Source organism: Eucyclogobius newberryi, unplaced genomic scaffold (assembly GCF_026437365.1).
Source record: "Eucyclogobius newberryi isolate DKJ021-1_F unplaced genomic scaffold, fEucNew1.0.hap1 SCAF_28, whole genome shotgun sequence".
In the NCBI taxonomy this organism is placed as follows: domain Eukaryota; kingdom Metazoa; phylum Chordata; class Actinopteri; order Gobiiformes; family Gobiidae; genus Eucyclogobius; species Eucyclogobius newberryi.
This window is the reverse complement of record NW_027315923.1, coordinates 870,960-885,840: the sequence shown is the minus strand read 5'-3', so window position 1 is coordinate 885,840 and position 14,881 is coordinate 870,960. Positions and strand designations below refer to the sequence as shown.

The 14,881-nt window shown below is 47.0% G+C and overlaps 1 protein-coding gene across 1 annotated transcript in view; it reads left to right on the top strand.

Annotated features, from left to right (window-relative positions):
- Positions 1-14,664, top strand: part of LOC140372716 (RNA-binding protein Musashi homolog 1-like) — a 335,187-nt gene extending 320,523 nt beyond the window's left edge. Inside the window, exons 11-14 of the mRNA XM_072459820.1 lie at positions 6,915-6,968; positions 9,492-9,536; positions 10,563-10,717; positions 14,566-14,664. Of these exons, the coding sequence (XP_072315921.1) occupies positions 6,915-6,968; positions 9,492-9,536; positions 10,563-10,717; positions 14,566-14,604 (293 nt within the window). The 3' untranslated portion in view covers positions 14,605-14,664. The remainder of the gene's footprint in view (positions 1-6,914; positions 6,969-9,491; positions 9,537-10,562; positions 10,718-14,565) is intronic.
- Positions 14,665-14,881: the final 217 nt, after the last annotated feature.

Here is a 14,881-nt window from a genome sequence, read left to right as displayed (position 1 = left end):
CGGAGCGACTTATACTCCTGTGCGACTTATACTCCGGTGCGACTTATACTCCGGTGCGACTTATACTCCGGTGCGACTTATACTCCGGAGCGACTTATACTCCTGTGCGACTTATACTCCAGTGCGACTTATACTCCAGTGCGACTTATACTCCGGAGCGACTTATACTCCGGAGCGACTTATACTCCAGTGCGACTTATACTCCAGTGCGACTTATACTCCAGTGCGACTTATACTCCGGAGCGACTTATACTCCGGAGCGACTTATACTCCTGTGCGACTTATACTCCGGTGCGACTTATACTCCGGTGCGACTTATACTCCTGTGCGACTTATACTCCAGTGCGACTTATACTCCTGTGCGACTTATACTCCGGTGCGACTTATACTCCAGTGCGACTTATACTCCAGTGCGACTTATACTCCGGAGCGACTTATACTCCGGAGCGACTTATACTCCGGTGCGACTTATACTCCTGTGCGACTTATACTCCGGTGCGACTTATACTCCAGTGCGACTTATACTCCTGTGCGACTTATACTCCAGTGCGACTTATACTCCTGTGCGACTTATACTCCTGTGCGACTTATACTCCTGTGCGACTTATACTCCTGTGCGACTTATACTCCGGTGCGACTTATACTCCGGAGCGACTTATACTCCGGAGCGACTTATACTCCTGTTCGACTTATACTCCTGTGCGACTTATACTCCTGTGCGACTTATACTCCAGTGCGACTTATACTCCGGAGCGACTTATACTCCGGAGCGACTTATACTCCGGAGCGACTTATACTCCTGTTCGACTTATACTCCAGTGCGACTTATACTCCTGTTCGACTTATACTCCTCTGCGACTTATACTCCTGTGCGACTTATACTCCTGTGCGACTTATACTCCAGTGCGACTTATACTCCAGTGCGACTTATACTCCTGTGCGACTTATACTCCTGTGCGACTTATACTCCTGTGCGACTTATACTCCGGTGCGACTTATACTCCGGTGCGACTTATACTCCTGTGCGACTTATACTCCTGTGCGACTTATACTCCGGAGCGACTTATACTCCAGTGCGACTTATACTCCGGTGCGACTTATACTCCAGTGCGACTTATACTCCTCTGCGACTTATACTCCGGAGCAACTTATACTCCGGTGCGACTTATACTCCAGTGCGACTTATACTCCGGAGCGACTTATACTCTAGTGCGACTTATACTCCAGTGCGACTTATACTCCTGTGCGACTTATACTCCGGTGCGACTTATACTCCAGTGCGACTTATACTCCAGTGCGACCTATACTCCGGAGCGACTTATACTCCTGTGCGACTTATACTCCGGTGCGACTTATACTCCTGTGCGACTTATACTCCTGTGCGACTTATACTCCGGTGCGACTTATACTCCTCTGCGACTTATACTCCTCTGCGACTTATACTCCAGTGCGACTTATACTCCGGTGCAACTTATCCTCCTCTGCGACTTATACTCCTCTGCGACTTATACTCCTGTGCGACTTATACTCCTGTGCGACTTATACTCCGGTGCGACTTATACTCCTCTGCGACTTATACTCCTCTGCGACTTATACTCCTCTGCGACTTATACTCCAGTGCGACTTATACTCCGGTGCAACTTATACTCCGGAGCGACTTATACTCCAGTGCAACTTATACTCCGGAGCGACTTATACTCCAGTGCAACTTATACTCCAGTGCGACTTATACTCCTGTGCGACTTATACTCCGGTGCGACTTATACTCCAGTGCGACTTATACTCCAGTGCGACTTATACTCCGGTGCGACTTATACTCCAGTGCGACTTATACTCCGGAGCGACTTATACTCCGGTGCGACTTATACTCCTGTGCGACTTATACTCCGGAGCGACTTATACTCCGGAGCGACTTATACTCCAGTGCGACTTATACTCCGGAGCTACTTATACTCCATTGCGACTTATACTCCAGTGCGACTTATACTCCAGTGCGACTTATACTCCGGAGCGACTTATACTCCGGAGCGACTTATACTCCTGTGCGACTTATACTCCGGTGCGACTTATACTCCTGTGCGACTTATACTCCGGAGTGACTTATACTCCAGTGCGACTTATACTCTAGTGCGACTTATACTCCTGTGCGACTTATACTCCGGTGCGACTTATACTCCAGTGCGACTTATACTCCAGTGCGACTTATACTCCGGAGCGACTTATACTCCGGAGCGACTTATACTCCGGTGCGACTTATACTCCTGTGCGACTTATACTCCGGTGCGACTTATACTCCAGTGCGACTTATACTCCTGTGCGACTTATACTCCGGTGCGACTTATACTCCTGTGCGACTTATACTCCAGTGCGACTTATACTCCTGTGCGACTTATACTCCTGTGCGACTTATACTCCTGTGCGACTTATACTCCTGTGCGACTTATACTCCTGTGCGACTTATACTCCGGTGCGACTTATACTCCGGAGCGACTTATACTCCGGAGCGACTTATACTCCGGAGCGACTTATACTCCTGTTCGACTTATACTCCTGTGCGACTTATACTCCTGTGCGACTTATACTCCAGTGCGACTTATACTCCGGAGCGACTTATACTCCGGAGCGACTTATACTCCAGTGCGACTTATACTCCGGAGCGACTTATACTCCGGAGCGACTTATACTCCTGTGCGACTTATACTCCGGTGCGACTTATACTCCTGTGCGACTTATACTCCGGAGTGACTTATACTCCAGTGCGACTTATACTCCAGTGCGACTTATACTCCGGAGCGACTTATACTCCGGTGCGACTTATACTCCTGTGCGACTTATACTCCGGTGCGACTTATACTCCTGTGCGACTTATACTCCGGAGTGACTTATACTCCAGTGCGACTTATACTCTAGTGCGACTTATACTCCTGTGCGACTTATACTCCGGTGCGACTTATACTCCAGTGCGACTTATACTCCAGTGCGACTTATACTCCGGAGCGACTTATACTCCGGAGCGACTTATACTCCGGTGCGACTTATACTCCTGTGCGACTTATACTCCGGTGCGACTTATACTCCAGTGCGACTTATACTCCTGTGCGACTTATACTCCGGTGCGACTTATACTCCTGTGCGACTTATACTCCAGTGCGACTTATACTCCTGTGCGACTTATACTCCTGTGCGACTTATACTCCTGTGCGACTTATACTCCTGTGCGACTTATACTCCTGTGCGACTTATACTCCGGTGCGACTTATACTCCGGAGCGACTTATACTCCGGAGCGACTTATACTCCGGAGCGACTTATACTCCTGTTCGACTTATACTCCTGTGCGACTTATACTCCTGTGCGACTTATACTCCAGTGCGACTTATACTCCGGAGCGACTTATACTCCGGAGCGACTTATACTCCTGTGCGACTTATACTCCGGTGCGACTTATACTCCGGTGCGACTTATACTCCTGTGCGACTTATACTCCTGTGCGACTTATACTCCTGTGCGACTTATACTCCTGTGCGACTTATACTCCGGAGCGACTTATACTCCGGAGCGACTTATACTCCAGTGCGACTTATACTCCGGAGCGACTTATACTCCGGAGCGACTTATACTCCTGTGCGACTTATACTCCGGTGCGACTTATACTCCGGTGCGACTTATACTCCTGTGCGACTTATACTCCTGTGCGACTTATACTCCTGTGCGACTTATACTCCGGAGCGACTTATACTCCAGTGCGACTTATACTCCGGTGCGACTTATACTTCGGTGCGACTTATACTCCGGTGCGACTTATACTCCGGTGCGACTTATACTCCTGTGCGACTTATACTCCTGTGCGACTTATACTCCGGAGCGACTTATACTCCAGTGCGACTTATACTCCGGAGCGACTTATACTCCGGAGCGACTTATACTCCGGAGCGACTTATACTCCAGTGCGACTTATACTCCTGTGCGACTTATACTCCGGAGCGACTTATACTCCAGTGCGACTTATACTCCGGTGCGACTTATACTCTGGAGTGACTTATACTCCGGTGCGACTTATACTCCAGTGAGACTTATACTCCAGTGCGACTTATAGTCCAGTGCGACTTATACTCCTCTGCGACTTATACTCCGGAGCAACTTATACTCCGGTGCGACTTATACTCCGGAGCGACTTATACTCCGGAGCAACTTATACTCCGGTGCGACTTATACTCCAGTGCGACTTATACTCCGGAGCGACTTATACTCCAGTGCGACTTATACTCTAGTGCGACTTATACTCCAGTGCGACTTATACTCCTGTGCGACTTATACTCCGGTGCGACTTATACTCCAGTGCGACTTATACTCCAGTTCGACTTATACTCCGGAGCGACTTATACTCCGGTGCGACTTATACTCCTGTGCGACTTATACTCCGGTGCGACTTATACTCCTCTAAGACTTATACTCCTCTGCGACTTATACTCCAGTGCGACTTATACTCCGGTGCGACTTATACTCCGGTGCGACTTATACTCCGTAGCGATTTATACTCCGGAGCAACTTATACTCCGGTGCGACTTATACTCCGTAGCGACTTATACTCCGGAGCGACTTATACTCCGGTGCGACTTATACTCCAGTGCGACTTATACTCCTGTGCGACTTATACTCCAGTGCGACTTATACTCTAGTGCGACTTATACTCCAGTGCGACTTATACTCCTGTGCGACTTATACTCCGGTGCGACTTATACTCCAGTGCGACTTATACTCCAGTGCGACTTATACTCCAGTGCGACTTATACTCCAGTGCGACTTATACTCCGGAGCGACTTATACTCCGGTGCGACTTATACTCCTGTGCGACTTATACTCCGGTGCGACTTATACTCCGGAGCGACTTATACTCCAGTGCGACTTATACTCCGGAGCTACTTATACTCCATTGCGACTTATACTCCAGTGCGACTTATACTCCAGTGCGACTTATACTCCGGAGCGACTTATACTCCGGAGCGACTTATACTCCTGTGCGACTTATACTCCAGTGCGACTTATACTCCTGTGCGACTTATACTCCGGAGCGACTTATACTCCGGTGCGACTTATACTCCTGTGCGACTTATACTCCGGTGCGACTTATACTCCGGAGCGACTTATACTCCGGAGCGACTTATACTCCAGTGCGACTTATACTCCGGAGCTACTTATACTCCATTGCGACTTATACTCCAGTGCGACTTATACTCCAGTGCGACTTATACTCCGGAGCGACTTATACTCCGGAGCGACTTATACTCCTGTGCGACTTATACTCCGGTGCGACTTATACTCCTGTGCGACTTATACTCCGGAGTGACTTATACTCCAGTGCGACTTATACTCTAGTGCGACTTATACTCCTGTGCGACTTATACTCCGGTGCGACTTATACTCCAGTGCGACTTATACTCCAGTGCGACTTATACTCCGGAGCGACTTATACTCCGGTGCGACTTATACTCCAGTGCGACTTATACTCCAGTGCGACTTATACTCCGGAGCGACTTATACTCCGGAGCAACTTATACTCCGGTGCGACTTATACTCCTGTGCGACTTATACTCCGGTGCGACTTATACTCCAGTGCGACTTATACTCCTGTGCGACTTATACTCCGGTGCGACTTATACTCCTGTGCGACTTATACTCCAGTGCGACTTATACTCCTGTGCGACTTATACTCCTGTGCGACTTATACTCCTGTGCGACTTATACTCCTGTGCGACTTATACTCCTGTGCGACTTATACTCCTGTGCGACTTATACTCCGGTGCGACTTATACTCCGGAGCGACTTATACTCCGGAGCGACTTATACTCCTGTTCGACTTATACTCCTGTGCGACTTATACTCCTGTGCGACTTATACTCCAGTGCGACTTATACTCCAGTGCGACTTATACTCCTGTGCGACTTATACTCCAGTGCGACTTATACTCCAGTGCGACTTATACTCCTGTGCGACTTATACTCCGGAGCGACTTATACTCCTGTTCGACTTATACTCCAGTGCGACTTATACTCCTGTGCGACTTATACTCCTGTGCGACTTATACTCCGGTGCGACTTATACTCCTGTGCGACTTATACTCCGGTGCGACTTATACTCCGGTGCGACTTATACTCCGGTGCGACTTATACTCCTGTGCGACTTATACTCCGGTGCGACTTATACTCCGGTGCGACTTATGGCCCGTTCAGACCGGTGCGTCAAAAGCGTCCAGTTTACATTCAAAGTCTATTATACTCCAGTGCGACTTATACTCCGGAGTGACTTATACTCCAGTGCGACTTATACTCTAGTGCGACTTATACTCCGGTGCGACTTATACTCCGGTGCGACTTATACTCCAGTGCGACTTATACTCCAGTGCGACTTATACTCCTGTGCGACTTATACTCCGGAGCGACTTATACTCCGGAGCGACTTATACTCCAGTGCGACTTATACTCCGGTGCGACTTATACTCCTGTGCGACTTATACTCCGGTGCGACTTATACTCCTGTGCGACTTATACTCCGGTGCAACTTATACTCCGGTGCGACTTATACTCCTGTGCGACTTATACTCCTGTGCGACTTATACTCCTGTGCGACTTATACTCCTGTGCGACTTATACTCCGGTGCGACTTATACTCCTGTGCGACTTATACTCCTGTGCGACTTATACTCCAGTGCGACTTATACTCCTGTGCGACTTATACTCCGGTGCGACTTATACTCCGGTGCGACTTATACTCCTGTGCGACTTATACTCCAGTGCGACTTATACTCCAGTGCGACTTATACTCCTGTGCGACTTATACTCCTGTGCGACTTATACTCCTGTGCGACTTTAGATCATGTTGAAGTGAGTTTGACTTTAAGACTTCTTTCTGTTGCAGAGTTCCAGTTGGAGCGAACGCCTCTCCTCACGTCTCATCCTCAGGAGTTCACAGGTCAGATCTTTACCTGTCCTTAGAGCGCCCCCTGTCCTTAGAGCTCCCCCTGTCCTTAGAGCGCCCCCTGTCCTTAGAGCTCCCCCTGTCCTTAGAGCGCCCCCTGTCCTTAGAGCTCCCCCTGTCCTTAGAGCTCCCCCTGTCCTTAGAGCGCCCCCTGTCCTTAGAGCGCCCTCTGTCTTTAGAGCTCCCCCTGTCCTTAGAGCTCCCCCTGTCCTTAGATCGCCCCCTGTCCTTAGAGCGCCCCCTGTCCTTAGAGCTCCCCCTGTCCTTAGAGCGCCCCCTGTCCTTAGAGCTCCCCCTGTCCTTAGAGCCCCCCCTGTCCTTAGAGCTCCCCCTGTCCTTAGAGCGCCCCCTGTCCTTAGAGCTCCCCCTGTCCTTAGAGCGCCCCCTGTCCTTAGAGCTCCCCCTGTCCTTAGAGCTCCCCCTGTCCTTAGAGCGCCCCCTGTCCTTAGAGCTCCCCCTGTCCTTAGAGCGCCCCCTGTCCTTAGAGCGCCCCCTGTCCTTAGAGCTCCCCCTGTCCTTAGAGCGCCCCCTGTCCTTAGAGCTCCCCCTGTCCTTAGAGCGCCCCCTGTCCTTAGAGCGCCCCCTGTCCTTAGAGCTCCCCCTGTCCTTAGAGCGCCCCCTGTCCTTAGAGCTCCCCCTGTCCTTAGAGCGCCCCCTGTCCTTAGAGCTCCCCCTGTCCTTAGAGCGCCCCCTGTCCTTAGAGCTCCCCCTGTCCTTAGAGCGCCCCCTGTCCTTAGAGCTCCCTCTGTCCTTAGAGCGCCCCCTGTCCTTAGAGCGCCCCCTGTCCTTTTGGGAGAAAGTATAAACCTGGAGGAGAAGCTCAGAGAAGGAGAGATGCTCCTCCCACAGATGGAACATCAGGAGGAGAGAAGGAGGTTCATCTGGAGACAGTTCATCCAGGCGCATGAAGAGCTGTTCATCTAGAGCAGAGAGTGTTCCTCAGGTCATCATCAGCAGAGTCTGAAACAGAAGCTCTGAGAGGAACATGTGACCAGCAATGACCAGAGACTCTTGGGAGCTAAACGCTCTACCTCCTACTGTGCTTTGAGAGACTCTTGGGACCACCAGAAGGCTCCACCTCCTACTGTGCTTTTAGAGACTCTTGGGACCACCAGAAGGCTCTACCTCCTACTGTGCTTTTAGAGACTCTTGCACCACCAGAAGGCTCTACCTCCTACTGTGCTTTTAGAGACTCTTGCACCACCAGCAGGCTCTACCTCCTACTGTGCTTTTAGAGACTCTTGGGACCACCAGAAGGCTCCACCTCCTACTGTGCTTTGAGAGACTCTTGGGACCACCAGAAGGCTCCACCTCCTACTGTGCTTTTAGTGACTCTTGCACCACCAGAAGGCTCTACCTCCTACTGTGCTTTTAGAGACTCTTGGGACCACCAGAAGGCTCCACCTCCTACTGTGCTTTTAGAGACTCTTGGGACCACCAGAAGGCTCTACCTCCTACTGTGATTTTAGAGACTCTTGGGACCACCAGAAGGCTCTACCTCCTACTGTGATTTTAGAGACTCTTGGGACCACCAGAAGGCTCTACCTCCTACTGTGCTTTTAGAGACTCTTGCACCACCAGAAGGCTCTACCTCCTACTGTGCTTTTAGAGACTCTTGCACCACCAGAAGGCTCTACCTCCTACTGTGCTTTTAGAGACTCTTGGGACCACCAGAAGGCTCCACCTCCTACTGTGCTTTTAGTGACTCTTGCACCACCAGAAGGCTCTACCTCCTACTGTGCTTTTAGAGACTCTTGGGACCACCAGAAGGCTCTACCTCCTACTGTGCTTTTAGAGACTCTTGGGACCACCAGAAGGCTCCACCTCCTACTGTGCTTTGAGAGACTCTTGGGACCACCAGAAGGCTCTACCTCCTACTGTGCTTTTAGAGACTCTTTGGACCACCAGAAGGCTCCACCTCCTACTGTGCTTTTAGAGACTCTTGGGACCACCAGAAGGCTCCACCTCCTACTGTGCTTTTAGAGACTCTTTGGACCACCAGAAGGCTCCACCTCCTACTGTGCTTTTAGAGACTCTTGGGACCACCAGAAGGCTCTACCTCCTACTGTGCCTTTAGAGACTCTTGGGACCAGCATTTAGAGAGTGAAGAGCTCTGATTGGATGAGATGGTTCTAGAGCATCTTTGAGGTGGGAGGGGCCATGTCTTTTATGGCTTTGTAAGTCAGGAGGAGGAGTTTAAATGTGATTCTAAACAGGACAGGAGCCAGTGAAGAGACTCCAGCACCGGCGTCATGTGCTTTCTTCTGTTAGTTCCTCTTGTAATCTTGCTGCTGCATTTTGAACCAGTTAAAGCTTTTTATGGAGCTTTTAGGACCTGCTGTGAGCAGGAGTTACAGGAGAATCGAGACGTTACAGATGCAGAAGACGTTTCAGCTGTTAATGATGATGCGCTTCACCTTCAGCTCAGGCTCTTTTTCCATAAACTTAAAAAAATGCATTGGATGTTGTAAATATGTCCATGTGTAGTTAATTATTTGTTTGTGTATTTGTTCTCAGCAATTCCTCTGGCAGCGTATGGCCCAATGTCAACTGTCATCAGAGGTAAGTTTATTACACACACACTGCCCCTGGTGTGTGTGTCGTGTATTGGCAAAAAAAAAGATCCAAATTTGGTCATTTTTTGAGTCGGAGTGACCACCAGGGGTCAGGGGTCAACAGTCCAGGGGTCAAGCTTCAACAGTCCAGGGGTCAGAGGCTTCAACAGTCCAGGGGTCAGAGGCTTCAACAGTCCAGGGGTCAGAGGTTTCAACAGTCCAGGGGTCAGAGGCTTCAACAGTCCAGGGGTCAGAGGCTTCAACAGTCCAGGGGTCAGAGGCTTCAACAGTCCAGGGGTCAGAGGCTTCAACAGTCCAGGGGTCAGAGGCTTCAACAGTCCAGGGGTCAGAGGCTTCAACAGTCCAGGGGTCAGAGGCTTCAACAGTCCAGAGGTCAGAGGCTTCAACAGTCCAGGGGTCAGAGGCTTCAACAGTCCAGGGGTCAGAGGCTTCAACAGTCCAGGGGTCAGAGGTTTCAACAGTCCAGGGGTCAGAGGCTTCAACAGTCCAGGGGTCAGAGGCTTCAACAGTCCAGAGGTCAGGCTTCAACAGTCCAGGGGTCAGAGGCTTCAACAGTCCAGAGGTCAGAGGCTTCAACAGTCCAGGGGTCAGAGGCTTCAACAGTCCAAGGGTCAGAGGCTTCAACAGTCCAGGGGTCAGAGGCTTCAACAGTCCAGGGGTCAGAGGCTTCAACAGTCCAGGGGTCAGAGGCTTCAACAGTCCAAGGGTCAGAGGCTTCAACAGTCCAGGGGTCAGAGGCTTCAAAATGCAGACGCACTTGTGCTGTGCCTTATCAGTCCTTTGAGATGAAAGTCAGCTTTACAAAAGAGACTAAAGTATTCCACACGGTGGTTCAGGAAAGACCGCTCGGTGAGTCGCTCAAATCATTAAAAAATAAAAGATTTTGACGTTTTTTCAACAAAATGCAGATATTTTTTTTTCAGTCGGCTAGTTTCATAGAGGGTCGGTCGGGTTAAGGCAAACAGACATATTATTTTGCCTAGCTTTATTTCAATATTGTGTTTGTTCTCAGGCTCCGCCCCCTCGCGCCCCGCCTTCTTCAACACCAGCAGCCCTGGACCAATGGCAGAGCTCTACGCAGCAGCAGCCAATCAGGACACAGGGATGAGCAGTTACATCAGCGCCGCAAGCCCCGCCCCCTCCACAGGCTTCACACACAGTCTCGGGGTGAGAGCCTCTGGCGCCCTCTGCTGTTTTATGTACAATGAGACGTATAGAAGTCAGTTCATATCTGCTGTAGGAGGAAAATAACATATAGCACAAGGAAAATAACATATAGTATGAAAATAACATATAGCACAAGGAAAATAACATATAGCATGAAAATAACATATAGCATGAAAATAACATATAGCACAAGGAAAATAACATATAGCATGAAAATAACATATAGCACAAGGAAAATAACATATAGCATGAAAATAACATATAGCATGAAAATAACATATAGCACAAGGAAAATAACATATAGCATGAAAATAACATATAGCATGAAAATAACATATAGCACAAGGAAAATAACATATAGCATGAAAATAACATATAGCACAAGGAAAATAACATATAGCATGAAAATAACATATAGCATGAAAATAACATATAGCACAAGGAAAATAACATATAGCATGAAAATAACATATAGCACAAGGAAAATAACATATAGCACAAGGAAAATAACATATAGCATGAAAATAACATATAGCATGAAAATAACATATAGCACAAGGAAAATAACATATAGCACAAGGAAAATAACATATAGCACAAGGAAAATAACATATAGCATGAAAATAACATATAGCACAAGGAAAATAACATATAACATATAGCACAAGGAAAATAACATATAGCATGAAAATAACATATAGCATGAAAATAACATATAGCACAAGGAAAATAACATATAGCACAAGGAAAATAACATATAGCATGAAAATAACATATAGCATGAAAATAACATATAGCATGAAAATAACATATAGCACAAGGAAAATAACATATAGCATGAAAATAACATATAGCATGAAAATAACATATAGCACAAGGAAAATAACATATAGCACAAGGAAAATAACATATAGCATGAAAATAACATATAGCACAAGGAAAATAACATATAACATATAGCACAAGGAAAATAACATATAGCATGAAAATAACATATAGCATGAAAATAACATATAGCATGAAAATAACATATAGCACAAGGAAAATAACATATAGCATGAAAATAACATATAGCATGAAAATAACATATAGCACAAGGAAAATAACATATAACATATAGCACAAGGAAAATAACATATAGCATGAAAATAACATATAGCACAAGGAAAATAACATATAGCATGAAAATAACATATAGCATGAAAATAACATATAGCATGAAAATAACATATAGCACAAGGAAAATAACATATAGCATGAAAATAACAAGAAGCTATAAGATAAAAAATAAGCATAAAAATAAAAATAGGCTTTTTATATCGACAAATGTAGAGTTTTTATGAAGAGCAGAAAGTGACCCTGACTGACCCTGACTGACCCTAACTGACCCTAACTGACCCTAACTGACTGACCCTGACTGACCCTAACTGACCCTAACTGACCCTGACTGACTGACCCTGACTGACCCTAACTGACTGACCCTAACTGACCCTGACTGACCCTGACTGACCCTGACTGACCCTAACTGACCCTGACTGACCCTAACTGACCCTGACGGACCCTAACTGACCCTAACTGACCCTAACTGACCCTGACTGACTGACCCTGACTGACCCTAACTGACTGACCCTAACTGACCCTAACTGACCCTAACTGACCCTAACTGACCCTGACTGACCCTAACTGACCCTAACTGACCCTAACTGACCCTAACTGACCCTGACTGACTGACCCTGACTGACCCTAACTGACTGACCCTAACTGACCCTAACTGACCCTGACTGACCCTAACTGACCCTGACTGACCCTAACTGACCCTGACTGACCCTGACTGACCCTAACTGACCCTAACTGACCCTGACTGACTGACCCTGACTGACCCTAACTGACTGACCCTAACTGACCCTAACTGACCCTAACTGACCCTAACTGACCCTAACTGACCCTGACTGACCCTAACTGACCCTAACTGACCCTGACTGACCCTAACTGACCCTAACTGACCCTAACTGACCCTGACTGACCCTAACTGACCCTGACTGACCCTAACTGACCCTAACTGACCCTAACTGACCCTGACTGAGAGCGCTAATTGGAACTTCTTAAAGATGAAATAAAAGTTGTGGGAGGACTTTGTTGTTGTGGTTGTTGTTGTTGTGGTTGTTGTTGTTGTGGTTGTTGTTGTTGTGGTGGTTGTTGTTGTTGTGGTTGTTGTTGTGGTTGTTGTTGTTGTTGTTGTTGTGGTTGTTGTTGTTGTTGTTGTGGTGGTTGTTGTGGTTGTTGTTGTTGTTGTGGTTGTTGTTGTTGTGGTTGTTGTTGTTGTTGTGGTGGTTGTTGTGGTTGTTGTTGTTGTGGTTGTTGTTGTTGTGGTTGTTGTTGTTGTTGTTGTTGTGGTGGTTGTTGTTGTTGTTGTTGTTGTGGTTGTTGTTGTTGTTGTGGTGGTTGTTGTGGTTGTTGTTGTTGTTGTGGTTGTTGTTGTTGTTGTTGTGGTTGTTGTTGTTGTTGTGGTGGTTGTTGTGGTTGTTGTTGTTGTTGTTGTGGTGGTTGTTGTGGTTGTTGTTGTTGTGGTTGTTGTTGTTGTTGTTGTTGTGGTGGTTGTTGTGGTTGTTGTTGTTGTTGTTGTTGTTGTTGTTGTTGTGGTGGTTGTTGTTGTGGTGGTTGTTGTTGTTGTTGTGGTTGTTGTTGTTGTGGTTGTTGTTGTTGTGGTTGTTGTTGTTGTGGTGGTTGTTGTTGTTGTGGTTGTTGTTGTGGTTGTTGTGGTTGTTGTTGTTGTTGTTGTTGTGGTTGTTGTTGTTGTTGTGGTGGTTGTTGTGGTTGTTGTTGTTGTTGTGGTTGTTGTTGTTGTGGTTGTTGTTGTTGTTGTGGTGGTTGTTGTGGTTGTTGTTGTTGTGGTTGTTGTTGTTGTGGTTGTTGTTGTTGTTGTTGTTGTGGTGGTTGTTGTTGTTGTTGTTGTTGTGGTTGTTGTTGTTGTTGTGGTGGTTGTTGTGGTTGTTGTTGTTGTTGTGGTTGTTGTTGTTGTTGTTGTGGTTGTTGTTGTTGTTGTGGTGGTTGTTGTGGTTGTTGTTGTTGTTGTTGTGGTGGTTGTTGTGGTTGTTGTTGTTGTGGTTGTTGTTGTTGTTGTTGTTGTGGTGGTTGTTGTGGTTGTTGTTGTTGTTGTGGTTGTTGTTGTTGTTGTTGTTGTGGTGGTTGTTGTTGTGGTGGTTGTTGTTGTTGTTGTTGTTGTTGTTGTTGTTGTGGTGGTTGTTGTGGTTGTTGTGGTTGTTGTTGTTGTTGTTGTTGTGGTGGTTGTTGTGGTTGTTGTTGTTGTTGTGGTTGTTGTTGTTGTTGTTGTTGTGGTGGTTGTTGTTGTGGTGGTTGTTGTTGTTGTTGTGGTTGTTGTTGTTGTGGTTGTTGTTGTTGTGGTTGTTGTTGTTGTGGTTGTTGTTGTTGTTGTTGTTGTGGTGGTTGTTGTTGTTGTTGTTGTGGTGGTTGTTGTGGTTGTTGTTGTTGTGGTTGTTGTTGTTGTGGTTGTTGTTGTTGTTGTTGTTGTTGTGGTGGTTGTTGTGGTTGTTGTTGTTGTTGTTGTTGTTGTGGTGGTTGTTGTTGTGGTGGTTGTTGTTGTTGTTGTGGTTGTTGTTGTTGTGGTTGTTGTTGTTGTGGTTGTTGTTGTTGTGGTTGTTGTTGTTGTTGTTGTGGTGGTTGTTGTGGTTGTTGTTGTTGTGGTTGTTGTTGTTGTGGTTGTTGTTGTTGTTGTTGTTGTTGTGGTGGTTGTTGTGGTTGTTGTTGTTGTTGTGGTGGTGGTGTGACTCATGTCCTGCCTCCTGAAGCCGTTACCATGGTGATACTGAAGTGTTTGTGTCTCTTCTCAGGCTCCTCTCATCGCCGCCTTCACAAACGGTTACCACTGACACCAGCCAATCACAGCGCTCCAAGGCTCTGTGCTGATTGGCTGATGCTCGAGCAGAGCTCCGCCTCTAGATGATTCTGAGGAAGCGTCTGGGGAGAGAGGAAATGGACTTTTGTTTCGTGTCATTTCAGAGCAAAAAGTTTTATTATAAAAGTCTTTTCTAAAGCTCAAGAAACTCAGAAAATGTATATTTTGGTACTTTTAAAAGTCTTTGTGATATTATTATTATTATTATGATCATTATTATTATTATTATTATGATTATTATTATGATTGTC